This window comes from Erpetoichthys calabaricus, chromosome 13 (assembly GCF_900747795.2).
Source record: "Erpetoichthys calabaricus chromosome 13, fErpCal1.3, whole genome shotgun sequence".
Classification (NCBI taxonomy): domain Eukaryota; kingdom Metazoa; phylum Chordata; class Cladistia; order Polypteriformes; family Polypteridae; genus Erpetoichthys; species Erpetoichthys calabaricus.
In genome coordinates, this window is record NC_041406.2 from 67,655,880 (window position 1) to 67,683,738 (window position 27,859).

The 27,859-nt window shown below is 38.9% G+C and overlaps 1 protein-coding gene across 1 annotated transcript in view; it reads right to left on the minus strand.

The window, feature by feature from the left end:
• The window catches only part of LOC127530004 (uncharacterized), a 437,517-nt gene that overhangs the window by 18,533 nt on the left and 391,125 nt on the right, over positions 1-27,859 (minus strand). Inside the window, exon 7 of the mRNA XM_051935553.1 lies at positions 18,445-18,510. Within this exon, the coding sequence (XP_051791513.1) occupies positions 18,445-18,510 (66 nt within the window). The remainder of the gene's footprint in view (positions 1-18,444; positions 18,511-27,859) is intronic.

Here is a 27,859-nt window from a genome sequence, read left to right on the forward strand (position 1 = left end):
CTGCAAAGAGCGTATCACAGCATTCATTAGAGTTACAGTTGTAAAGGATGTAGCCTTTTTTATGCTCTGCTATAAAATATTGAAGCAGGGCTTGGCGACATCGTACTTTGGGAACTTACATTTTTAATCTTTAATCAACACCATGGCTAAGCAAGTCTTTGGCAAGATTTCGAATGAAACTATTTTTGTAGTATAATTAGGTTTCTAAGAAGCAAATGTCTTTCCACTGTAATCCAGCTGGTCCAATGTCAATATGTAACCAATATCTTTTCAGGGTTAGAGAATCCTAAATATAACTGGCTTGTCATTGTGTTCTAACCTAAAGTTTATTCCTCATTTCTTTGGCAGCTTTACATTACATTCTTTAGAAGGTTTCATAAAACCCTAAGCTATTATTTTCATCTTATCCCGTTCAGGTTGAAGGGCAACATTATTGTGTTGGCGGTTTGTGTAAAACAAGATTGTCAGCACAGCTTCAGGTCCTTTTTTCCAGTTGGTTTTGGAACAGCAGATTACACCAAAACATGATGACCTTTTTATGATTTTACTTAAGAAGTACTTTTTATATTCCAAGAACATTTGCAAACATGTATTCCCACATGTTTCTTTATATAGTTGATACATTTTAGCATTAATAGTTTCATAAGTACAATTAATCGTATTTCAAATAAAAAGCTGTAGTATAAACGTATATACAGTACCTTTTGATGCAACAAGCATGAAGTAATTACTTGTTGTTTGATGTTGTATTTTATGTTTGGTGTTATATTCATCACCTATTATTGGATTTATATATTGTGACGCATGTGCACCCGAGGATCTCCTTGCTGGCTCCCTTGAAGTAGGTGGTAACCCCCCAGGGCAAGAGTGGGTGCCGTCACTAACTGTGTTGTCTCCTTCTCTCCCCGCAGCTTCGAGTAGCCTCCCAATGAGGGAAATTAGCTCTACCCCTTCTGGTCCTCCTGTTATAAAAAGCCAAACTGCCTCCACTGAGCTGTCTTTTGGGACCGATACCAGACACGTCAGAACTCTACGGGAGACCTCTTATTTGTTACGTCGGCTAACCTGAGCCCTTATTTTCTTTTGTGTTTTTCCCTACGGGGTTGTGCTAGTTGCTGCCAGAAGGTGCTTGTTTAAGTTAAAGAAAAGGAGCAGAGAATTAAACGGGACGACCCAGCTGGTGTCCCAACTATTTTTAACTTGTCACTGCTCTGTTTCAACTTTTGCGTGACCAGCTCACAATATTCTCATACTTCTGTCACAAATCACTGGGAGACATGCAATAAAGACACATCTTACTGTGTACATATGACAATACACTAGAACTGTATTTAATTAAAGCATTCTAAAGTTGTGTGCAGCCCAAACTAACATTAAGTTTAATAAAAACTCCTTTCAGTTTCCTTGCAAAGCTACATTTCATTGAAATAACACAATAATTACTGCAAACGCACAAACTAGGCCATTACCTCTTTGTGGTTGTACTGCCAAAGTGGAAAATGGCACAAAAACAAAAAGACTTCCTTTTCTTTTAAAATGCCAGGCTAGCAGTTCAGGTGGATTTCAACATAGACTAAGCCCACCTGTCTCTTTAAACCCTTGCTTTTCTACTAATAAAAATAAGCTGGCAAAAAGGGACAATGAGATTGACAGAACTATATATTTAACAAAGTTAAAACCAGAAGATCAAGAAAAACAGATACCTAAACCACAACGCTAACTCTTAGTCAAAATGCTTGCTGTAATCCTTAAACCGGAAATCTTTAAAAAATTACATAACACCAGTGTCAGATGTCAATAAGCATGAGGTGTCAACTTTTAAAATGGTGTGCCGATGACATTGCATGATGCGACTTCTTGGAGACATGGCCAAGCAGCTGGGGGACTGTGTTGCAACAACCGCTATTCAAAACAGTGGCATCCATGAATAAATACAATGGCTTCAAAGTAAAATAGATACATAATGATAGCATTAGTATATGTCTAGAGACAATAATTATTATTTCTTACTTGGCTGATGCATTTATCCAAGGCAACTTACAACATTTAAGATACAAGTGGTCACATTTTGTTTGTTTTTCCAATTGGAGCACAGGCAGGTGAAATGATCATACAGGGATTTGAATCCACAACCTCAGGGCTTAAAGTCCTAGGCCCAAAGCCTTAACCACAACACCATACTGCCTGCCGATTATCATATAAAGAGATTCACTGATTTCTAAAACCTAACAAAAAGCCAAAGGACCTTAAAACAAAATTTCTACAGATCAGAAAAAAGATATTTTTTTTCTGAATCGTAACAGCGGTGGTCTGCCAAATGTCCTTATCTCTGCTTTTTTGCTGTCCCTTACAAAGACAAAGGGATGCGCACTTATGCTTGGAAACGATCAGTTATATCCTAGTGAGAGAAAAGGCCACTTGGCCCAAAGAGAGGATAGGAGTAAGGGCTTGAGCCACTGTAGCCACCCCTCTGGACATGTCCCTGTTGGATTTGATTTTAGTTTTATTTTGGCCAGAAATGTATTGGAATTTCTTGAACTTGACGATCTTTTAATCTTGTAATATTCCGTAAATTTTGTAACTTTCCTTAAAATCTCTGACACTTGATCTAACAATTTTGGACCATCAGGACTTTCCTTGAAAACTGCAGACTGTCACAACAATATGTAGGGAAATCTGCAGTTGATTTTATTTTTACACAAATGGAAAGAAACACTTTAATTTTGTGCCACACAAGAATATCTTCAAGGTGTATCGCTTAACATCTCGAGGTCTCCTTCCAACACTCCTGCTCAGATTATTTATCCTTAATGTTCAGTTTCACAGTTTCAAGTTTAATGAAGGGACTTTGGGTCCATTATTGCAGAATTAAGAACAGATTACACAGACTTCTAAAGAAGTAAACATATTCCTGATCTAAATATTGTCATGTTTCAGCCACTGTTTCTCCCCTGGTTGGGGTTCAAAGTCATGTTTCTTGTGTATTTTGTCCATCATTGTGCCATTTGTTTGTGTTAATGTTTTATTTTTGTTTGTTATGTGCATTATTCTTTGTTTTTGTCAGTGACTATAAAATGCTTTGGTTATGTCCCATTTTGGTTTGTGGGTGGGGCCACCTGTCAATCACTACCAGGAATTGCAGTGCACCCTATAAAATGGAGGGCCTTCCATAGTTCCTGGCAGTTCATTTTGAATGTGCTAGGGAGTGGAGTGGTTTTTTTTTGTGCTTTGAGGGGCTTTTTGTTATTGTGATAGCCTGGATTTTTGACTTTGCCTTTGTATTGGGACTGTGTTTGCTGTGGATTGTCTTGCTTTCTCTGGCAATTCCTTTTATTCTCTAAGGACCTTCTGGTGTTATGGAGCATTGTTGATAAAAAAATAATTTTTTTATTTTATAAAGCTTCTTCTAGGACCCTTTTATTTCTACTCTGGGTTTTGATGGTAATCCCCACTGGAGGGCAATTTCCGTAAATATTTATGGAACTTACGGGATGTACTTTTGGGACTCCTGGTTTACGACAAATATAAGGTCATTTCACTTTCACTACAACAATTCACATATGAAAAACAAAATGGTGCATAGGCTTTGTAGTCCTATTAAAGACTGATTGAGGTTCACTTTCATTTTCAATTTAGGGGCTCAGTTTGACAAAAGATATGTATTTGTCTGGTTTCAGTTTTTGCAAAATGACTCTGTGAAACATTGCTCTTTTGGCTGCTTATTAATTTATGAGCTGATAGTTGTTTAAATATTGTTGCAAATACATGGAAAAAACCTTCATCATTGAAATCTATTAATACTGTACATATTATTCTTGCTCTGTGCTGTTCTTGATATAGGAATTAGGAGATGATGTGGTAACGGTGTTCCTATCTATCTGTAATATGTGTGTGTGTGTGAGACATAATGAGTCCTGTTAGGCTGCTGTATAAGGATATATTTGCTGCTTAAGCAAATAGTGTGTTATATGAAGTAATCCAATCCAAAGCATAAGGTTCCCTTTTGTAAACCCTTTCTTTAGGTGCATTACTGAAAGTAAGCATTGGGAGACAAAGTCAGAGATGCGACATTGCGCTGGTTTGGTCATTTACTGAGGAGAGCTGCTGAGTATATTGGGTGAAGGATGCTAAGGATAGAGCTGCCAGGCAAGAGAAAAAGAGGAAGGCCTAAGAGAAGGTTTATGGATGTGGTGAGAGAGGACATGCAGGTGATGGGTGTAACAGAACAAGATGCAGAGGACAGAAAGATACGGAAGATGATGATCCACTGTGGCAACCCCTAACGGGAGCAGCCAAAACAAGAAGAAGAAGATTCTCTTTTAAGTATTATGGTATCTGGGGACATAACACTATTCTTGTGTAAAAGAGGAGACAAACAAAGGTAAACAGTTGGGGAGCACCATTCTGAGTAAACCTGGTATATTAAATACCAGCATGTTAAACAAGTGGAGATACATCTTTGCAAACAGCAGTTCTAGAGAGAACTGCCTAGGTTAGTAGCACTCTTGAATATGTACAGTAGGTTTTCGACAGGAAGGTGAGGGTCCAGGTGGGAGAACAACGGAAGTGATGTCAGCACTGGAGTGGTGGTTAGGTTTCCGTTCTACAGAAGGAGGAAGAGAGAAGGCATTAAACCACAGCGCCAGCCCCCGGTACTGCAGGTTATTACCATCACCTGAGCCCGTAAGCTGCCCCCCATGTGCACACATATGACACTTGCTTATTTTTTTACGGTACTGTAAGATATAATGATCATTAAGTGAAATAAAATTAATTTCTGTGTGCACATGCAAAAACAGAACAATGTAGCATGCAAAAGTGTCAGCCAATAAATACAGGTAACAAGAGCTAAATGATTACGAATTGAGCTTTTTAGATAATATGATATGTTGGCTATTTCAGGCAAATGTTAACGTAAGTAGGAGTGAGTCAACAATGTTTCCTTGTCATCCACGGCAAAATTTAACTAACTGCAACTTTTATACTAGAGCACAACTTTTGTTTCTGCACAAAAGGTAGCATGTAACCTTCCATAATTTCTGAGGTGCCTGATGATTACAAAATGAACTCGTCTTTGTTCATTGCTAGTGCTTTAGACCTAATTTAGCTTGAAAAGAAAATAAGTGTCTGAATATGCAGTTTCCTAACATAGGTAATAGACAAAGCATTGCTGTAGTTCTGTTGGAACATCTTTTAAGGAATTTAGATTTGCCAGTTTGAATTAAAAAGAGGCATGCTGGCATATATTTGGCAATCACTGAATAGTGATGTGAAAAGGAGTCTACAGAGCAATGTTGACATTTCAATGGCAACATATTACAACGGATTTTCTACTTTTTTTTGTTGAGAATGACTTTAATGTGCAGCCCACGCACACATCCAATTCCATATATGTTTATTTGAAATAAATGTCAGATGTGTCAAAGAAACCTCTTTAAAATCTTTATGGTGGTTGGACCAAAACTTGTACTGTACTTTCCCTTTAAAGGAAACAGTATATGATTTAATTGAAAAGTCACAGACTCCTTTCTAATAATCAATATGTGCATATTGTTTAATTGTCATTTTCATTAAATGAATAAGATATAGGGGAGCATTGAGGCACTGAAGGCATCATCATCACCTTTCAATTAAATGGTTCTATTTCCTAGCAGTGTATTCTGGTACAGATGTAAACTGGCAGGCCACAAGGGCAAATGAAGATAAAGTACTGGGAGATAAAATCATTGTCTTCAGACAAGTGGGAGTCAGAGCCAGGAATCAAACTATCATGTAACTTCTTTTTATTTGCTTTTCCTGAAGAGGATCACGGTGGCAGTAGGCCAAGCAGGTCAACCCAGACTTCCTTGTCCCTAGCTACAGACTAGAGAATTCCTAGACATTCACAAGCCAGCCGAGAGATATAATTCGACCAGTGTGTCCTGGGTCTGCCACAGGCTTTCTGAGCAGTGAGATTTGCCTAGGGCTGCTCCAGAGGGAGAGGCCTGGGGGGCATTCTTACGACATGCCCACACCACCTCAACTGACCCCTCTCCATCTAGAGGATCAGTGAATCTACTTTCAGATTCTTCCAAATCACTGAGCTTCTCATCCTATCAGTGTCAGTTGATCCATCTTACGAAAAAACCTAGTTTCACATTCTTTATCCACAGCTAATGACCATGGATGAGAACAGGGATGTAGATTGACTGGTAAACCGAAAAGCTTTTCAAGAGCTCATTTGGGATCACTCACTTTCCCCAACTCCATAAGCTGATCCCACCCAGGATTCTTCCTGAAGCTTGCCATCAGCCTCACACCCAGGACAATTGATTTTAGCAGCAGATGCCAAGTATTTTGTAACTGTGCCCCCTTTCCATACTCTGCTCCAGAATAAATTTTGTCATCCTTCCACACATGGAGAAGAGAGATGAAAATATATGTGTTAATTGTGTACATTCTGTTAATGGTAAAACACCATTTGCTTTGCAATTTGTTTTTGGGAAGCAGAGTTTCACTGCAAATTCAATTTCATGTGACTCATTTTACTCAACATGATCCAAAACAAGGCACAAATCTGTTTTTGGTTGAGCACTGGTCTTTTGAAAGGTCTCGTTTGTCTTGATGTCATAAGTAATATAATACATGTATCCTGTGTCTAGCACACATGTAGCATAATAACTATGAAAAACCCCAAATTGTTGGCGCCCAACAAACAAGCACATAAAATACATAAACAACTGACACAATGATATTACTTTAAGAACAATAAAATTATTAACAAAACAAAACTAAAACTAATAATGTACTGTAACAAATGCGCATGGGAGGCAGTGTAAGGGCTCACAAAGGGATAATTCCATGCCAGACCAAGGGGTGGCAGGGTTCACGAATCCTTCCTCTTTTTCATCGGCAGACCAATTATGGGAAATTTCGCCTGGACTTGACAATGTCACTTCCGATTCCGGCCCCAACAACATTATTTCCCCTGCCAGACTTTAAAACGTTTGCCTGTCTGAACTGTTCTGTGTTGGACTGAAGTCTGTTAAGACCTGTACCATTTGAACGACAAACTCTGATTTGGCAGCCTGTTTCAAGTATACGGACTGCTGCTCCAAACCTTTCTAATTGTCTTGTGGAATCCTTTTGCAGCCCAAAAACAAAAGCAGAATAGGAATGACAAATTAATGACATATTCCAGACAGTCATCACTACAAAAATATAGGTTTGATTAAGTAAACATTTTTGTCGTATTTTTATTACACAGTGCACATTTTTTACTTCAGGGGTACCAAAGAAAGATAACTTCCTTCTTCTAGGCATCTAATGTAATCTTTCCCCTCAATATGCAGCTTGTCCAGAACAGGTGGATTTGAGATGGCTCAAACACTAACCCATTGGATATAAAGTCAAGACCAGTGAAGGTCAAGAATATGAGGCACACTGGTAGTAGTGTGTACTAATATGATAATTATTAATGTAATTGTTAACATTGTTTTGCATGTAATGTCTTACAGGTAGAACCCTGGTTCAGTGATTAGCACTGGTGATCCAGATTTCTACAAACTTAGATTTGACTCCAGAGCCAAAAGCTGTGTGTGTTGAATATTTGCATTTGCCTTTTTTGCATTCATTTTCTCAGAGTAATCTAATTTCCATCCACATGTTTGGTTACCCTCTAACTTAACATTAACATGTCATGAATTTCTGAGCTGTGCTCCTGCCTTATGGATCCGGCATTTCAGGTTCTAATCCCACACATGGTACTATGAACTATGGTCTGTATGGACCACATATGTTCTTTCTGTGACTACATGGAGTGATTGTAAAGCATGTTAGGTTGCTGACAATGCTGATACACTTGAGAGTGTTTGGTAAGTGTGTCCAGAAATGCACTGCCACCTGCTCTAGGGCTGGCCTTCTACCACCCTGAATTGGAATAAGTGGGTTTTGAGCATGTTGTTACGAGTCCCCAGTGATGGACAGTTGACTCCTCCATTGACGATTTCCACCTCATTTTCCAAGGTCCCTAGTGTTATCCCTTAACACTGTATTTGAAAGAATCTGACTTTTTAGAAAATTTTAACAATTTTGATTAGAACAGGCCATTCAGCTCAACAAGTTTGCCAATCTGATTCTCATATTATACTAATACAGGGCTTATTTGGAGCCACCAATTCATGTTTCAATGATGTGAGAAGAAAGGAGACTACCAGGAGCAAACTAAAGCAGCCCTATTCTACACATAGGCAGTGACTGGGCAAGGAAGTGAGTCCAAGACCCTGGAGCCACGAGGCAGTTGGGACTAACCAGCAAGCTGCCTTAAACATAAATCATAATAATCTTTATTACAGATGCGTGCGCCACTTTTGTTATAGATTCAGAGACGCATTAACAGCACCTTTTACCTCACAGTCTACCTTAAGGGCTTGTTGTTTGATAATGTAGGCTTCTCTCTGCTACAAACGTGTTTCCTTCTAAAGAGTATAATTATATTCTGAGGGAGAGCCAAAATGCCTTAAAAAGAAATTAAAGATTTGGAATGATTTATACCTATGCATTGGTTAAAAATAAAAAAAAAATGCATTGTTTCTACTTGTTTCCATTTGGTTGGTAATATTACAGACAAAACTGACAAAAAAGCTTTTTTTTTGTTTTTTTGTGAATTTGAGAGCTAAGAAACCAGCACAATGATAACTATGAGAACATACAGTATATTTCAAATTAAGCTTATGATGTTCCATTGAAGGTCTACGTGCCATATGTGCTAAACATTTAATCTTAGCAGTCTCTTTGTTATTTTTCTACATTGATTTTTGTAAGAGTTAGTGAAGTGCTACATCTACAGTATATACAGTACATCTATGAAAGAAAGAAAAAGTAAAAGTTATTCTCACGCTGTTGTGCAGGCTTCATCTTATAAAGTGCAGGAATAACCTTTATTTTTTTGTATATTTTTATGAGTACTTCTTTTTATTGTCTTAAACAGTAAATAGAAGGTACACTTTAATAATTTTCTGGTTCTTCATATGTAAAGCATATGCATTTAAACTGGTACTTTTTAGAAAAATGTACTGCTTCACTCAGTCAGCTAACGGTGCGAACAATATTAATAAATAGGCAACATTACTTTGTGATTAGAGTCATCGTTCATTAAAGTTTAAAACTACTGACTGAATGTACGTGTAATTTAAATAATTTAACATGTTGAACGAAGTAAGACAGTTTTCGAACACAGTTGTTGTTTATGATTGTTCAGTTATATTTTTATGAATTACGTTATATGACGTCTGCAGAGAGTGGGATTATCGAACACAGTAAATGACATTAGAAATATACTTCTGAGTGTGTCTTTGCTTCATCTTTAAGAAGAATACAACACTTACAAAAAAACAACATCTCGACTATTAATTTTTTTTATTAGTTTTAGAGGAGATATTGTATATCTATATATATAAAAGTCAATGTGTGTATGTATGTATGTTCCAGCATCACGTCCAAACGGCTGGAGCGATTTTCATGAAACTTGGTACACATGTTTCTCATTGGTCGACTTAAAGTACTGTATCTTGCGATCTTCTTTGCATGTTATCATCCAGTTGACACTCGGAATGACCACCAGAGGGCGAACAAGAAGTGACTGCCATCATTCTTTATGTTTGAGCACCACCGCACCCCTGTTGCTTTTGAAATTAAATAGAGTTGGCCAGTTCCGAGCGTCAGCTGAATGATAACATACATACAAGACCGCAAGACAAAAACATTAGTGAGTCTTCATTGTTTGTTCATTTATTTTTATTTTTAAAGTTGTGCTTATTTTTAATTATATTTTTCTCAAACAATTAAAAAAAAAACCTTATTTTCCTCCTGGGCAATGCTGGGTATTTCAACTAGTCAAGTATAAAACCCCAAATTAACCTTTCACATTGTTTTTACTTATGTTGAACAAGTGCTCATTTTTAAAATTAACTTGTTGTAAGTTAACCTGCACTGACATCACGTGTATATATTGTCACAAACGTGTGCGTGGGAGACAGTTTATGAGCTCAAATAGAATTGAAGAAACCACCCAATAAAATCACTTCCAGTTCCAACCCTCAAGGTCACACCTCTTCCTACACATCACTTCTGGTTTCAAGCCTCAAGATCACACCTCTTCGTAACCTCACTTCCTGCAGACCCACCTACATATACTACCCTCATTTTCTTTTGTGCAAGTTCCATTTTGAACTCTGTCTGTAAAGACGTCATTTCATTTTTTTTCCTGTGTGACAGTATATGGGGGATTCCCCAAACCTTTGGCAGTGTTTCTGTGCTTATTTAACAATACATAATGTTCAAAAACATTTATATACAGTATTATAAAATGAAAAATGCAAACCAATAAGTAGTCAACTATGGTTGCTTAAATTAAAATTATAACATTCTGCTCCAATTAAAAGTACAATGCCTTAAAATTCATTAATTACGGAGAAAAGGTTTGTGCTTATAAAGAAAGCCGCATTATTTTAAATCCTGCTACAAGTGTCTTATCTATAAAGGATGCATTATAGAGTACGATGTTCTGCTGTATATATCAAAGACTGAATATAGTTATTTACTGTATATGTAAACTTGAAAAGAGAGAGAGAGAGAGTTTGGGAGCATGTGCTGATTACACCCACCTCATAGTAAACCACCCAGACTGAGACCCGAGTGCAGCCATTTAACGGGTGACACCTCAGCACCACCCTGAACAGTGTGAGATTTTGTACAGTGGCTGGAGTGCCAATCCTGCCACCAAACCCAAGTTGGAGGACCTTCTTGCAGGGCTGGATGCAAATTAAGGTCATACCCAGGAGGAAAACTTGGAAAACTGTAAATAATTCAAAGTTGTTGTCTCTGTAATTGTAACATTATAAATATAGTGGCTAACAATTATCCTTTAGCATATGTAAATGGCTCCACAGCGTGATAATGTATGATAATGGCTCCAAGCTCACTTTAACACTAACCTGTGTGCGACAGATTATTGGGCTCCACTGCAATACTGCAATGATTTCCATACTTGTTGAGGATAAATTATATTTTATGAAGGCAGCTTGTCGTAAGGCTTTAAAGAATACTGTTAAACATGTCAGATCATTTATCCACCCATCCATCCATTATCCAACCCGCTATATCCTAACTACAGGGTCACAGGGATCTGCTGGAGCCAATCCCAGCCAACACAGGGCGCAAGGCTGGGAACAAATCCCGGGCAGGGCGCCAGCCCAACGCAGGGCACACACGCGCACCCACACACCAAGGACAATTTAGAATCGCCAATCCACCTAACCTGCAAGTCTTTGGACTGTGGGAGGAAACCGGAGTACCCTGAGGAAACCCACGCAGACACGGGGAGAACATGCAAACTCCACGCAGGGAGGACCCAGGAAGTGAACCGAGGTCTCCTTACTGCAAGGCAACAGCGCTACCCACTGCGCCACTGTGCTGTCCCCAGATCATTTATTTCTTTGTAATTTTATCAATGCCACCACAGTGGCATAGCCAACAAAATATTACTATAAAGGCCCAAACAGAACTTTTGCTTAGGTACAGTGGAAGAGATATTTAGGCACATATTGAAAGAACAGTCACTTATCGCAAAGGCCAGCAACACGAAAGTCATTGATCATTCTTTATATTTGAAGAAAATCACTGTACTCCAGTTCGTTAACTAAAACCAAAATTGCAAGCAGATAGTCACACTAAATAAACTTGTAAGTAACAACATATCTTGCAAAATTATCCCTGTGTTTTAAAATATTCCGACATTACTGTGACTCCCTATCCAGGTCTAGCTTCTCCCTCATTCCCAACTCTGCTGTGTGATAGGCTCTTACTCTTCACAGCCATAAAACTGAGTTCCGCAGGTTCAGTGAATGAATGAGTGGATCTTGTAATCAAGAAAGCTGAAATTTAAATGCAATAAATTAAACCAAAAATATTGCCTGTTTCCACGCTGCTATGTTTTAATTTAAGAACTGTGTTTTTAAACGAAAATGGTCTCCATCCACACTAATCTTTTTACATTGTTTGCAAAAGTATCTCCATTCACGCTAACACAACCAAAAACACATACAACATAAGACATTCTCCTTCACTAAGGATGTGTGCAATGGCGGAAAAATCCTTGAAAGGATGGTAATGCTGCCTGTCACAGGAGTTATTGCAACTAGTAAACTGTTTGCCTTTTATGCGTTATTCAACTTGAACAAAATGCACTTTAGATGCCTGCAGGTGAGCAACACAACAGCCATCATGGAAAGCAACTCTTCTATGTCTGCTATGTAGGAATATGGTTTTCTTTCATGAAAGGTGATCAATCAGGAAATGAGATGTTATAATGGACAGAATCTAATCAGGATAGGGCTACGTAATAAGCACAACCAAATCAGAATGCAGAGTTTTCCAAACCCTACTTTTTACCCATCCACATTACAACGCTTCCCAGAAGTATACAGCTCTGGAGAGCGTTTTCAAAAGTCTCCATTTTGGGGGATAAAAAAGCCACGGTAGTGTGGAAGAAAGATGTAAACAGATACTAATGTGTGTGTTTTTAAACAAAAATGTATTGGTATGAATGTAGCCTTAGTCTTAGCCTAGCAAGAACTCCAGTTTTGAAACCCCTTTATTTAGATCTCTAGTTTGAGACTTCTAGTCTGATTCTCTGGTTTTGCCTATTTAAAGCATAAACCTAAGGTAGTTTGACTTTTGGTGGTCATCTGTTTTAAATCTCTGACACCTTAAAAAGGAAAACGAAGCCAGGGAGAGATAAATCAGTCCAGAAACACAAAGATTCATATGAGGTTAGCAGCATGAAATGTAGCCACAGGGTTGTTGTAAGTGAGAACGTGAGTAGCATCAGTATATTTTTCAACACTAACTTTAACTGAAACTACATCCCCTTAAAATACCTGTGCAGCATTTTCGTGACTATCAGTTTATTACAATGTAAAGTGAAATGGCAATTCAGCACTGTGACATTCACTGTTGTGCTAACAAAGGGAAAATCTGAGCACAGATGAGAGGAGAGGGAAGACACCAAGTAAGCAAGAGGCTGTGAGTGTGGGCCATGACTTGCAGCTTGGCTTGCATACCAACTATTTCCAAAGTCTCCAACACCTTTCAGCCAATACTACAGTTGTTGTCATTTCATTACTATTATGAATTGGTGGAGAAGTTTCCTATGAAGAAATAAGCAAAGGGGCAGTAGAAGTATGTCTCAATAAGTGCTAGCCAAAAAACTACAAGTAAGTCCCCAAAGCAAGAGAAAGTAGGCAGCTAGATTAACCTGTCTATTACATTAATAGACTACTTAAATTTATACCTTCAACTCTAAAAAAGAAGATTTATGGGGTTAGATGCATAGCGCTTTTCAGCAAAGAGAAAGTGAAGTCAAGATTAATGAAATAAAGATGGGGGGAAAAGGAGCTTCCTAGGGGCCTCAACATCGACAGATTCAATTTGTGCGTTGAGCCGTGCTATTTGTCAAGTAGAGAAATGAATGACTTTTTTACCTTTGAAAAAAATTGGCATGCTCTTCGTGTATGATGTATTGATCTAAAAATATGTGCTGCATTTTAAGTGAATCTGTACTTTTCATTTTAATCTAAATGGCACACTTTTAAGTTATAAGCACTGTAACCGTTTACAAATAGTGAAAACATTCTGAAATTGTCAAACACAGCCTAATGAAATTTAAATAGACCAAGCACTTCACAGGACACCAGTCTATCAAAGCACACACTGACACTCACTCCTTCAGAGCCAGGCGTAGATTTACCAGTCAATCTAATCTGAACACCATGCCATGATACAGAAAGGTCCTACAGTGAGAACAAGAAAGTGTCTGGGCTATGATTTGAACCCCGGGCTCTGGATCTGTGAGGCAGCAACATAACACAGTCTTCAGATAATAATATGATCCTCCTGATTCTTGTTTACCAGCCTTGCAACAGTCAAGAGAAACTCATTCAGTGCCGGGCTTATTAGGTCATAGCAGTCGAAACATTAAGAACATGTTTCATGAGAAAAAATCCCATGTGAACCAATGAAAGTAATTACTACTGTTTTTGTGATGGCTTAAGTTGAGTAAGTAACAAACATTTTTTAAGCATAAACATATTTTTGTATATTCATTATTTATTGGCCATGATTTTACAACACTAATTTATGGATTGTCTAATGCAAGTGCATAAAATAAATATAAACTGAAATTTCTAATTCACTTCATGAGTACTTCACAATGTACAGCCCATTAGCGAGGTAGAGTTAGTTGTAAAACACTCAGATTGTGTATATGACAGTTAACCACCTGCTCATTTCAATAATCATTTAATTAATAGAATTATTCTGTATGAAAACTAAGAGATCTCACAAACTTCTGGTGGATCTGAATTATGTCTAACCAATGCATTTATTTATCCTTCATTAAAAAGTTTGAATAAGATTATGGTGTAACACCTATTCTGTGCATTTTGACCTTCACCAGTCTGCCAACAAATTCTAAGGGCTAGTTTATACTTCATGTTCAGAACACGCATGTGCACGCATCATGGCTGCTACCCGTTCCCTGCATTCATCTGATGCGTCCTCTGAGCACAAACTCAGAAATGAATGCAATGCATACACCAGTTGTCATACCAGCAAAAAGTCGGGGGGCGCAGTGTAATAAAGTCGGAATGTGACGTCAGAGTCTCTGTTTACTATCTACATGTGACAGAAGGCCGCTTTGCGGATCGTACAGGATCAATGTGTGTGCTTCAATGTTTGATGAATGGTTCAATATGGTGAAGCAAAATGCCAACATACAATTGCATTCGTGGAACTTTTATATTCAAGCGTTGCATATTCCCCAACGTAATAACACGATACATTTTAACAGTTTCACATACCGTCTTCTGTGCCGTCTTTTTTTTTTTTTGCACCTTCACAACAGCATCAGAATATACGGCAGTGGATTTGAGCCACTGAGAAAAAAATTAAGGACACAGTGAAAAGATCTATTTTGTTATTTAACTGTAAATTTCGGCTTTAATCTTGAATTGTCCACCTTGTAGTTTATTTTATCATTAGAGTAAACCGTTGTAAACATGATCTTAAAACCGACCCAGTTAATTGCTACATGCTTCTGGGGCTTCCTCCTGAACTGACAGCAGCAGAAAGCAGCAATAGATCACCACACAGAACACATTAAATTTATGATATTCCAGCTCTCTGCACATTTAGAATCCTTACATTTATACTTGATATCACTTACAAGATGAATTGCATTATAGTATGTATATTACATTTTACAGATAAATCGTTAACTTCACTTAAATAATGAATACTGTTAATAATCACATTTAGGGGCAGTATAGTGCTAAAGCAGTAGCACTGCTGCCTCGCAGTAGGGCGTCATGTCCTTGGTGTTCCCTGCCTGGTATTTGCATGTTTTCCTGGTGGGTTTCCACAGTTTCCTTCCAAAGACATGACGGTTTGGGGATTTGGTGATGCTCAAATGATACTATTGTATGTGTATGCTTGCGTTCAGCTTGCAATGAGCTGATGCCCCATCCAAGGATTTTGTTTCTGTCTCAAGAAAGAATGGGTGCATCTCTGGATGGATGGATTTAGTCATTAAACATCCTTTTCAGAGATATTGTGCCAAGTTGTCCTTGGACAATAATGGATGTTTCAGGCAATTCACAACACAGGGAAGCCGAACATTTTCTCACCGTGTTGATATCTTGCAATGCCACCTGGTGGAATGTTCCAGATGTACGTAAAGTATGCGCGCAAGAATAAACAGTACAATGCTTGCGTAGCAGTAGTGTTCTCTGGAGCATGAGTCACGTGAAGTATAAACTGTCCTAAAGAAGTTGTGGCCAGTAGGGTTAGGGTTTACCAGCACCCCAAGCCCCAGACAAAACTACAAAAAGTTCAACCAAAGGTTAATTTTATTGGCAGACACTACCTTGTAGTACACAATTCAATCCTGTTCAATCCTATTCCTTTCTCTTCTCCTTCACTCTCCCCAGGTGAGTATTGTCCACCTCCTTTCCTGACTTCAACTCCCTGAGTCGAGTGGAGGGCTCTCTTTTAACTCCAGACCTGAGAGTACCTCCATTGCTTCTTCTATTGCCTCCAGGAAGCACTTCCAAGTCAGGCAGGACTACAGCAGTCCTTGTATCATCACTATCCAAGAGCTTCTCTTGGCAGCTCCCACAGAACCTGACAGGGCAGGCCCATGGGACCACAATTCCCATGCTGCCCTGAAGGCATCCATAATGAGTTATTATCCATAATTGCCAAACAGTGTACAGAAGGACGCTCTGTCTATAGCAGGCAATCACCCATTGTGCCAACCTTCCCAGTTCCCAAGTCCATCCCAGGTGTCTCTCAGTGGTTGTTAGTTCGCCAGCCCCACTGTAGCCGCTGTAATGTCCTTCCACATCTGGGTCCTGGCACAGAAAGGAGATGTTGTCATTCTCTCCCTAACCTTTCATTACCTGGCCAGGAAACAGAGTGAAGTCCACACCAATGGGGACATCGGTTCATCTCTTACAAGGTGTATAGCAACAGCCTGTTGGTAATTATACACAGCATTAACAGAGTACTCCAACAAAAAATTATATTTTTTTAATGTATTGCCTACTGCCTACTCCGCATTGTCTGAAGTGATGACCAAGTACAATCCTCTTGTGCATGACAGTAAAGTGTGTTCAGGCATAACCAATCTTTTTATTGAAGACCTACTGACCCCGTAATTCATACGTCATTATGTTTATGCTCCATGTGGTAAGCCACAGCTGCAGTACTTCAGGGTTTTTCAACAGCAGTTTGCAAAACTGCAGTGGTGAATTGACCTGCTTATTAAGGGATGTTGGATATTTACAAGTATGAGCCACACTTTCCTTGTGATTATATCTTCAGTTATTTTTCATTAACTTTTAATCTCTAATGGTACATCTAGCTTAGACCACACTCTACAATGTTGACATCACATGAAACACCCTGGAAGCCCATGACTGAGATATTGCTAGCCAGGACACCTGATGGATGAAATGAACGGTTATGTGGGTCTTTGAGACAGCATGGGACAGTTATTTGGAAATTTAGTATTTGGCACACTGTATTAATTCCCGAGGTGAAATTGTCTTTTTGCATGACCTTTGGAGGTCATAGCGAGATGGTATAATCAACGATATTTTAGCCAAACTATCTGTGTTTGGGATGTTATAGACACATGACTAAATTCCTGACATGTAGATAGATAGATAGATAGATAGATAGATAGATAGATAGATAGATAGATAGATAGATAGATAGATAGATAGATAGATAGATAGATAGATAGATAGATAGATAGATAGATAGATAGATCTTTATTTGTCCCCATGGGGAATTTAGCCTTTTTACAGAAGTTCTTTAATTAAATAAATTTATAAATAGGTATATAAGTAAATAAATAAATTCACACACATAGAAAGAAAAACGTCTGTCTTAGCTGTCCCAGTCCTAGTGAGGCATTATGTAGGCGTATCGTCATTGGTATAAAGGAGCCCCAGGAGCATCTCTTGACATACTTCTGCTGAATTATTCGTTAGCTGAAAGTGCTCAGTGTTGGTGTGTCAGAGAGAGTATGTGCAGCTTTGTTTATAATGGCACTCATGTTCCCAGGTGGAAATTTGACTTTCTACAGAAGTTCAAAGAATCAACCAGTAAATAAATTAATATTATTATATTATAACATAAAACAAATACACACCAGATTAAAGAACGAAAACTAAAAAGAAAAAAAATCTGACTGGTTAAAGATAAAAAAACAGTAGTCCCAGTCCAAGTGAGACATTATTTAGATGTATTGTTGTTGGTATAAAGGAGCCCCAGTATCATTACTCTACTTTTCTACTATCTCCTAGGGGTTGAGAGTGTGTCCTATGACACAGCCTACCTTTTTAAATAGTTTGTTGATTCAGTGGGCCTCTCTTGAAGTAATATTACTGGCTCAGCACACCACAGCATAGAATATTGCAATGACATCACAAAGCTGTAAAACCTGTAAAGTATGTCCCTATCCACATTTAAAAGAATGCAATCTTCTAAGAAAAAAAAGCCTGTTCTGCACTTTTTATATAAATGTAGCAGTGCACCACCTTCACATCTACTCCCTGAATTGTGACTAGGACACAAGTAATCTGCAATTGTTTTATGAGTATCTTAAAAGTTTTCTGTTGTTCAGTGTGTCTCCATTGAAGTTTATCATATCAGGAATTTTTTAAACTCTAAATTATTTTTTTTTCCCGAACATCAATGTAAAGAACACATGGTAAGTAGGAAGAAAAAAAAATTGGTGGAGTATTCCTTTAAAGAAGATATAAATATGGAAAATACTACAGTGAAAATAAACTACCATAAAGTCTAACTGGGATACAGGATACCTCGTCATAATCTTACCATGATTCCAGTGCTTGTTTCGATGAAGGCTTTGGAACATTTGTTCTGGAACGTAAAGGCCATCTCCTTGGGGGAAAGAAACAAGACATTTTAATAGATTTTTTATACTTGAATGATGACTAAACAAGAATGTTTTGTGTCCCTTAGCGGCTCACTCACAAATAGTGCTCTTCAATCATTCTTTTCCTAAAGTGTATAGCCCCATTTAGTCACATTATCTACAGTTATGCTCTTATGTAGATGAATTTATTACCATAACATCAAATGTAATTAAACCTCTTTAATTTACAGAGACTCAACTGGTAGCTAACACATCTGATCTGACTGAAGTTTTTTTACTGTTTTAATAGCAGTAAGTTGATGAGTTATGTTTACCTCGCTGTCTTATTGGTTGATTTTCCAGTCCTGGTTGCAGTAATGTTCTAGAACTTAGAGGTTATTTATACTATTTCTTGTTTGTACTTCTGTATAGATGAAGATAATTGAGTCTGCCCCTTCAGTCTCAGCTTTTAAATCCAGACTGAAGACTTACTACTTTAGTTTAGCATACCCTGACTAGAGCTGCTGATTAGGTGTGCATACTGTACTTCTATTTGTTAATCATTTGTACAGCAATACAAGTAATACAGTATTTATAAACCATTACTAACTGCCTCTGTTCTGTTTCTCTTCTCAGTACCTGGATGTTACACTTGGTACCACTGCTCTACAGCCAGGCTGCTCTCCTCTGAATGGAAAAGTCACCTCAGATAAACAAGCATTTGAATCAACGAATGCAAAGATTTTCTCAATAGATTAGAGGGCCAGCTCACACTACACTATAGAAAACTAAAGATGGGGTAGGTGGCCAGTTGGCCGAGGTCTCCAGGACTGTGACTGTGTCTGAATTTGGTTTTGATTTTCATTTTTACAATTTTAATCTCCTCCATTGTCAACTGGCTGTAGTTCAACAAATAATTAATGGACAGATATTGTTATTTTCCATTTATGTTTAATCAATTCTACCTTTTTCTCAGTGTGTTTTAAAAAATTTGTATTTTGAAGTGTACTAGTTCTCTATATTATTAATTAATATAATCCATAATTGTATTTTAACTGAGAATTGTTCACAGTACTCTGCACCTGCATTCAGTGAAGATCTCTATACAAGAAGAGCTCTTGATTTCTCTAACAATAACAAATGCAGAAAGCATAAAGAATGCATTGAAATCATCTATGATTAATTACTGCTGGATTTGGGTCATTGGCATGCACAAAAAAAATCTACTACCAGCCCCCTGACGCAAAACAACTGACATTTTCCCATATTGGCTCAATTTAGAGTTGCTCATTCTGCTAGGCTTTCTAGTGGCACACCAGACCTTTTACAACAGCAGATTTAACAGGGCTGCAGATATCCAGCTTCACCTCCCTTCTCCCAACTTGAATTCCAAAATAAGTGATTAAACTCTAGTTTGAACCAATCCCTGCCTGTACTTCATCAGATAAGAAAGGTGTAAATCAGAGCTGAACTGATATCTTTGTACTGGCCCCTTTAGACCAGAAGGCATCAAATATATATCTAAGGCCGGAACAAAGATTTATAATTTAATGAGTAACAACTCTGAATGACAAAATAACATGTCCTATAAATAGGCGCTGATTTTGTAACTGGAAGTAACTTTAATCCAATGACAAACAGTTACACATTCATTCAAAAACTAGCTGCACTCATCTCTCTGGGGAACTCTCTGCTCTCACTCTCAAAAATGACCTCTTGCACTCTCTGAAACTAAAAAGACGATGAGCAGCTCCATTTTTGGGGAGCTGAAAATTGGCAATCTCTTCTCTTTGTTGACCTGTAAGCTGTGACCCATTCTGGTAAGCCAAGCCCTATACCAGTGGGCTGAGAAGACTGAGAAGCAGCTATTAATTCAAAAAGGGCACATCAGGATGTAAAGTACAGAACACCATGAACGAAGCAGCACACCACTAAGAGAAAGAGTCACTCCAACACAAGTAGAATGCTCCATTTAAACCCGGAGCAACAGCAACAACTCCACACAACACTGTGCAACATCCCTAAAGACTTGGTATCATAAAGCTGTCTAATTGTGCCAAGATAAATTGGAACCCTAGGTAACCAGTAAACAGCCTCATCTGTGTTACACGTTTGTCTGTCTCGTCTGTCTGCATCCTGTCTTATATGTCAGTATGTGTATGCAGTTATCATATTTCTATAATCATTGTGTTTGTCAATAAGCTGTATTATTCTTTTTAAAACAAGAGTACTTCAGTTACCTTGATATAAGATTAATGGCCTGAGACCTGCCTCAGAGAAAAAAGGTAAGGTAAATAAAAAAAGAGCCTTACCTAATGATTTAATTAATTACCAGCATTGCCAACGGCAAGACTAATAATTAATTATGCAAGTTAAAAAATCTTTTCTGTTTTCCTATAATAGTCACAATCTGCCTAACTCACACATCTTTGTGATGTGACAAGAAACTGCAGGAAGAGTAAAAGACCAAGCAGACGCAGGAAGAATGTGCGACCCCACACAGACAAGTGTTAACCAATATGATCTTATGCTGCACATATGATAAATTGTTCAGAATATCATACTTCTATAATATACAACTCAGCGATTGTCAAGATGTCATGAAAAGGTATTTCTATGTATTTGGGATATAAAACAGAATTGAGATCAATTTGTTTTGGAAGAAAATGTTATAAAACAAAGATGCACTTTATTTTTTTTTATCCTAAAGGGCTCTATAAATTAAAAATGTAATTTATTATTATTATTATTTTTACAAATTAAAGTACCTTATATGGCTTTAGACATTAGGTAAGTATCTCTAACTCTTCAGTAACATAGCGTAACATTCTCAAGCCTGAAAGCACTTGATACACAAAAAAACAACTCCATAAGCCAGAAAAAATGATGAATTTCAGATGTAGATTTTTAGGTATCACAGATTATAGAACTTTTTAAAGCATGAATTGTCATCTGCCAACACTAGATGGCACCATTTCAATAAAACGGGACATTTTTCAAAATGTAGCAAACATCAACTCTGAAATGTACAGGTTCAATCCCCATCCCCGACATACTATGTATCCTTCAATATGTTATGTCCTTGGTTGTGTTCTAACTACAGTATAAAGTATGCGACTGTGAATGAGATTTTATATTGGTCAAATTCATAAGATCACATTTGTTTGTATGAATGTTTTATAAATGTGGCCCAAAGCTTTTCAAGTAGGAATATCTAAAATAAAATCCAGTAAGTGACACATTTTGATAGAAAGGACAAACTCTGAATGTGGAAACAAGTTGGAAAATAAGCATCAGTGACTGCAGAGATCTATGGCAAGGTCTTCATGTTTCTTGTGTGTGTCTTTAGTTTCACTTGATCATTCAGTATACGTGGCTTATTGGCATACAGAAAGACATCAGGAATTGGCTTTGTGTCTACAAGGATAGCAAAGCTCTGAGTTAACGTTCCCCCATTTTTGCAAATACTTTTTAATCTTCCAATTACTAATGTCTCCAACTGCCTTAACAGGGCCATGTGTGCTGCCTATTTGTCACTTTGACCCCTGTAATGACAGGATGGGGTTTGGAACCCACTGAGCCAGTAGTATACGAGATTTTTTTTTAAATTTTAACTGCAAAATGTGTTATTTTCAGAATATCTGCAAACTATTTTGTCTCCCCTATAATGGTAATATTGTTCTGATATTTTTCAGGAGAGAAAGACAGAAGTTATAAATTGAGGTAATCATACACACTAATTATTGTGCCTGAGAGTAGTAATATATTGAATATTGATAAGCACATACAAGGAAGGATTTCACTTAATTCTGTACATATGACAATAATAGCCATATAAATGACTAAGGGTCTGACAACAAAATAAAGCAAAAGTAAGCAAAAATGATAATGAGACCCCAATATTTGCATATACAAATTCTTTAAGCACTACTGTATGTGAAGCACTTTAGGATCCAACTTTCCATCCATTTTCTAAACCACCCGGCTCACAGTCAGAGTGAGCCATGTGCTTATTTCAGTGTAACTGGGTGCAAATCAGAAATTAAGCTTAGACAGGGTGTCATTCCATTGCCAGGCAAGGGTGTCCTTTAAAAAAGTTATATACAAAAAAGATTTTACTAGGTAGTGGTGAATGACATGGTCTGCAAATCACCCAGCAGCAGCTCCAGTCCTTCACCCTGACCCCACGTATGACATTTTATATCTACTAGATGAATGCTGACCTTGCTGTGCTTGTGGACTGAATGCAGTGTCGGAACACTCAGTGTGATTTATCTTGGTTCTGAAATATTTTTGGGCGACCTTTCTACCTTGTGATTCTTTGAATTGTAATATTGTTTGGTTTTACAGCACTTAGAGACAGGTTTTACCTTGAAACACACTATATGAAATGAAAAATAATTTTAAATATTTATCTTTGTGAGAAAAAAATAACATTGTGTAAGTGAGGTTCTTTGGAAAGAATGTTATTATGACAGAAGCTATATAAATTAAGAGACAGAGGGAGATAATATACAGATTTTATTATGAATAATAAGAATGCTGCACACACAGTTCACAAATGTTTCATACTATATCAAAATTAGGGCTTTGATATTGTGGTCACTATGGAGGATGTTATAGAAAAATTAAGTTCTAGAACTGGTGAGCCCTGATTCGGCACATGACACTAAACCCGTCCCATACTTGACGTACAGTATCCATCCATTCTCTTCCGCTTATCCGAGGTCGGGTCGCGGGGCAGCAGCTTGAGCAGAGATGCCTAGACTTCCCTCTCCCCGGCCACTACTAGCTCTTCCAGGGGAATCCCGAGGCGTTCCCAGGCCAGCAGGGAGACATAGTCCCTCCAGCGTGTCCTGGGTCTTCCCCTGGGCCTCCTCCCAGTTAGACGTGCTCGGAACACCTCATCAGGGAGGCGTCCAGGAGGCATCCTGATCAGATGCCCGAGCCACCTCATCTGACTCCTCAAGATGCGGAGGAGCAGCGGCTCTACTCTGAGCCCCTCCCGGATGACTGAGCTTCTCACCCTATCTTTAAGGGAAAGCCCAGACACCCTACGGAGGAAACTCATTTCAGCCATGATCTCGTTCTTTCGGTCACTACCCATAGCTCATGACCATAGCTCATGACCATAGGTGAGGGTAGGAACATAGATCGACTGGTAAATTAAGAGCTGAGCCGCTCCTTTTTCACCACAACAGACCGATGCAGAGCCCGCATTACTGCGGATGCCGCACCGATCCGCCTGTCGATCTCACACTCCATTCTTCCCTCACTCGTGAACAAGATCCCGAGATATTTGAACTCCTCCACTTAGGGCAGGATCTCGCTACCAGCCCTGAGAGGGTACTCCACCCTTTTCCGGCTGAGGACCATGGTCTCAGAGGACCATGGTCTCTTTCACACTCAGCTGCAAACTGAGTCAGAGAGAGCTGAAGATCACAGCCTGATGAAGCAAACAGGACAACATCATCTGCAAAAAGCAGTGACCCAATCCTGAGTCCACCAAACCGGACCCCCTCAACGCCCTGGCTGCGCCTAAAAATTCTGTCCATAAAAGTTATGAACAGAATTGGTGACAAAGGGCAGCCCTGGCGGAGTCCAACTCTCACTGGAAACGGGTTCGACTTACTGCCGGCAATGCGGACCAAGCTCTGGCACCGATCGTACAGGGACTGAACAGCCCTTATCAGGGGGTCCGGTACCCCATACTCTCAGAGTACCCTCCACAGGATTCCCCAAGGGACACGGTCGAATGCCTTTTCCAAGTCCACAAAACACATGTAGACTGGTTGGGCAAACTCCCATGCACCCTCCAGGACCCTGCTAAGGGTGTAGAGCTGGTCCACTGTTCCGTGACCAGGACGAAAACCACACTGTTCCTCCTGAATTCGAGACTCGACTATCCAACGGACCATCCTCTCCAGAACCCCTGAATAGACTTTTCCAGGGAGGCCGAGAAGTGTGATCCCTCTGTAGTTGGAACACACCCTCCGGTCTCCCTTCTTAAAGAGGGGGACCACCACCCCGGTCTGCCAATCCAGAGGCACTGTCCCTGATGTCCATGCGATGTTGCAGAGACGTGTCAACCAAGACAGTCCTACAACATCCAGAGCCTTGAGGAACTCCGGGCGTACAGTATATGGTTTCTAAGAATACTTGATACAAGCAAAGCACTTTTCACCACTCACACTGTATAATAATAATAATAAAAAAAAACGATGATTGAGATGATGAGTGCAGCAACAGTGTGAATGCCTCATCAAATGCTGCAAACGCCACAGGTCATTCAGTTTGTTCACTGTTTTCCTTTTAAGACATCTTTGTAAAAATTGAAGTATGCAATGTGAGCAAAATCCGTCTTGAAAGACAAGGAACTGCCTGCTTAAACTGAGAAATATGTTTTTTTTGTTTAATATTTGTTCTTTATAAGAAAATACAAGCTTGCCAAAATTGAAATTCTACTCTTATTTCAGTGTTGATTCTTTTAGGTGTGTATAATCACAATCTGCTACAGCCTACAAAGAATGAACTGTTTGCATAAAGAATGCATACTACTAATTCATATATTCATTTTTCAACTGTTTTGCTTTTGATTCCTTGATTGGCGGTACATGAACAGCTATCTAGTGATAAAAACCTTGTGTTACGTGTCATCATGCTATGCTTTTCCACTGGTCCCACTGCTGCCTTCTTCCAATGACAAATCTCCCCATGCCATCCCAACTACATCAATGACTCCTACCACATCAATTGGAATGGCTAGTAACGAGACCAAGTGAGGAGACAAACTGAGGAAACCACGCACAGGAACAGCTGCAGAACCAGATGGAGTCAGTCCTTGAGTTCTTAAGACCTGTGTTGACCAACTTTGTGGTATCTTCCTCTATCACTTCTTCAGTCTGATCCTCAGGCTCCAGAAAGTGCCACTGCAGTGGAAAGCATCCTTTATTGTTTCTGTTCCAAACAAGGATGGCACCTCTTCACATAATGAGTAGAGACCAGTGACACTCACATCTCACATCATGAAGACCTTTGAAAGGCCGCTCCTGGACTATATGAGTCTTCTTATGGTAGACCACCTGGACCCACTGTAGTTTGCCTATCAGACAAAGATTGGAGTGGAAGATACAATGATCTTCTACACAAGGCTTATCCTCACCTGGACAAAGCTGGCAAGATTATGTTTTTTGATTTCTCCAGTGCCTTTAATACCATCCAGCCATCTGTATTAAGGGGTAAACTCAGAGTTATGCAGGTGGATGAGCCAATGGTGTCCTGAATAATGGACTGTCTGTAGAGCAGAATGCAGTTTGTGAGACTCAAGGACTGTATTTCTGATACGGATGTGAGCAACAATGGAGCACCACAAAGAACAGTTCTGTCTCCTTTGCTCTTCACTCTGTTCACTTCAGACTATAAATATAGCACCAAGTGACATCACTTGCACACATTTTCTGATGCTTTTGCACTTATAGATGTATTGATAAGGGGGATGAGACAGAATATAGGAGTCAGGTAAGAACTTGGTTTCTTGGTGCAAAGAGAATTGTCTGCATCTTGACATCAACAAAACCAAAGAACTAGTTATTGACTTTCAAAGAGCCTCTATGTCCAGTCACTATTCAGGGAGTGGATGTAGTGGTGTTCCACTCCTACAAGTACTTGGGGTCCACACCAATGACAGGTTAGACTAGTCTTGGAACACAGAGGAACTACTGTATATAAGAAAGGACAGAGCAGGCTCTTCTTCCTTAGGAGACAGCATTCCTTTAATATGGGAAGTGACAGCCTTCACACCTTCTGCAACTCTGTGATAGCCAGGGCAATTTAATATCTTTTCAAGGTGACCTCTAAGATCAATAAAAGAATCCAAAGTATTATAGAGGCCTGTACTCCTAAACCATGTCAAACTGATCCATCCATCCATTTTTCAACCCGCTGAATCTGAACACAGGGTCACGGGGGTCTGCTGGAGCCAATCCCAGTCAACACAGGGCACAAGGCAGGAACCAATCCCGGGCAGGGTGCCAACCCACCGCAGGACACACACTAGGGCCAATTTAGAATCGCCGATCCACCTAACCAGCATGTCTTTGGACTGTGGGAGGACACCCACGCAGACACGGGAGAACATGCAAACTCCACGTAGGGAGGACCCAGGAAGCGAACCCAGGTCCCCAGGTCTCCCAACTGCGAGGCAGCAGCGCTACCCACTGTGCCACCCTCTCAAAGTGATCCCGAGAGTAATTTCAGGAATAAAAGCTCAGACGTGGGTGCAATTTATTCTTACTTGCACAAGAAAACCCAATAGTGGTTTATGATACTCCAGGCCTCCAAAACTATGATAATGTGCAAATCAAATTGTTGTTGATATTTTGTGGAGTATAAAGATGACATTGTACTAAAAGGAATGTTTAAATGAGCAGAGGTGTAAATTAGAACATTAGAACAATCTAGACGAGAACATGCCATTCAGCCCAACAAGGCTCACCAATCCTACCCACTTAATTCTTCCAAAATAACATCAAGTTGAGTTTTGGAAGTCCCTAAAGTCCTACTGTCCACCACACTACTTGGTAATTTATTCCATGTGTCTATGGTTCTCTGTGTAAAGAATAACTTCCAAATGTTTTGTGTCCCTGTGTTTTTGATGAATTCATTTTAAAGTAACATTCTTGGTTCACTGTACTAATTTCCTTCATAATTTTAAACACTTCTTAATCTTCTTTAATTTAAACTGAAAAGGCTCATCTCTTTGAATCTTTCCTCATTACTCATCTGCTTTTAGTCCTGGAATCAGCCTAGTCGCTCTTCTCTGGACATTTCCTAGCATTGCTATGTCCTTTTTGTGGCCTGGAGACCAAAACTGTACACAGTACTCCAGATGAGGCCTCACCAGTGTGTTATAAAGCTTGAGCAGAACCTCCTTGGAGTTGTACTTAACATATCGTGCTATATACTGAAACTAACATTCTGTTTGCCTTCTTAATGACTTCTCAACACAGGTAGTTGATAGTTTCAAGTCCACTATGACTCCTAAATCCTTCTCATAAGGTGTACTTTTCATTTTCAGACCTCTCATTGTGTATTCAAACCTAACATTTTTACTTCCTATGTGTAATACTTTACATTTATTGACATTAAATTTCATCTGGCACAAATCTACTCAAGCCTTTATGTTGTCCAAGACCCTCTGTAATGATTTAACGGATTCCACATTATCTGCCAATCCACTTCTATTGGTATCATCTGCAAACAAAACCAGCTTGTTATTTATATTCCCTTCCAAATCATTTACTGTATATATATTAAAAATAGCAGCAGCCTTAGCACTGATGCCTTTAGAACACCACTCTTAATGTCAGCCAGGTT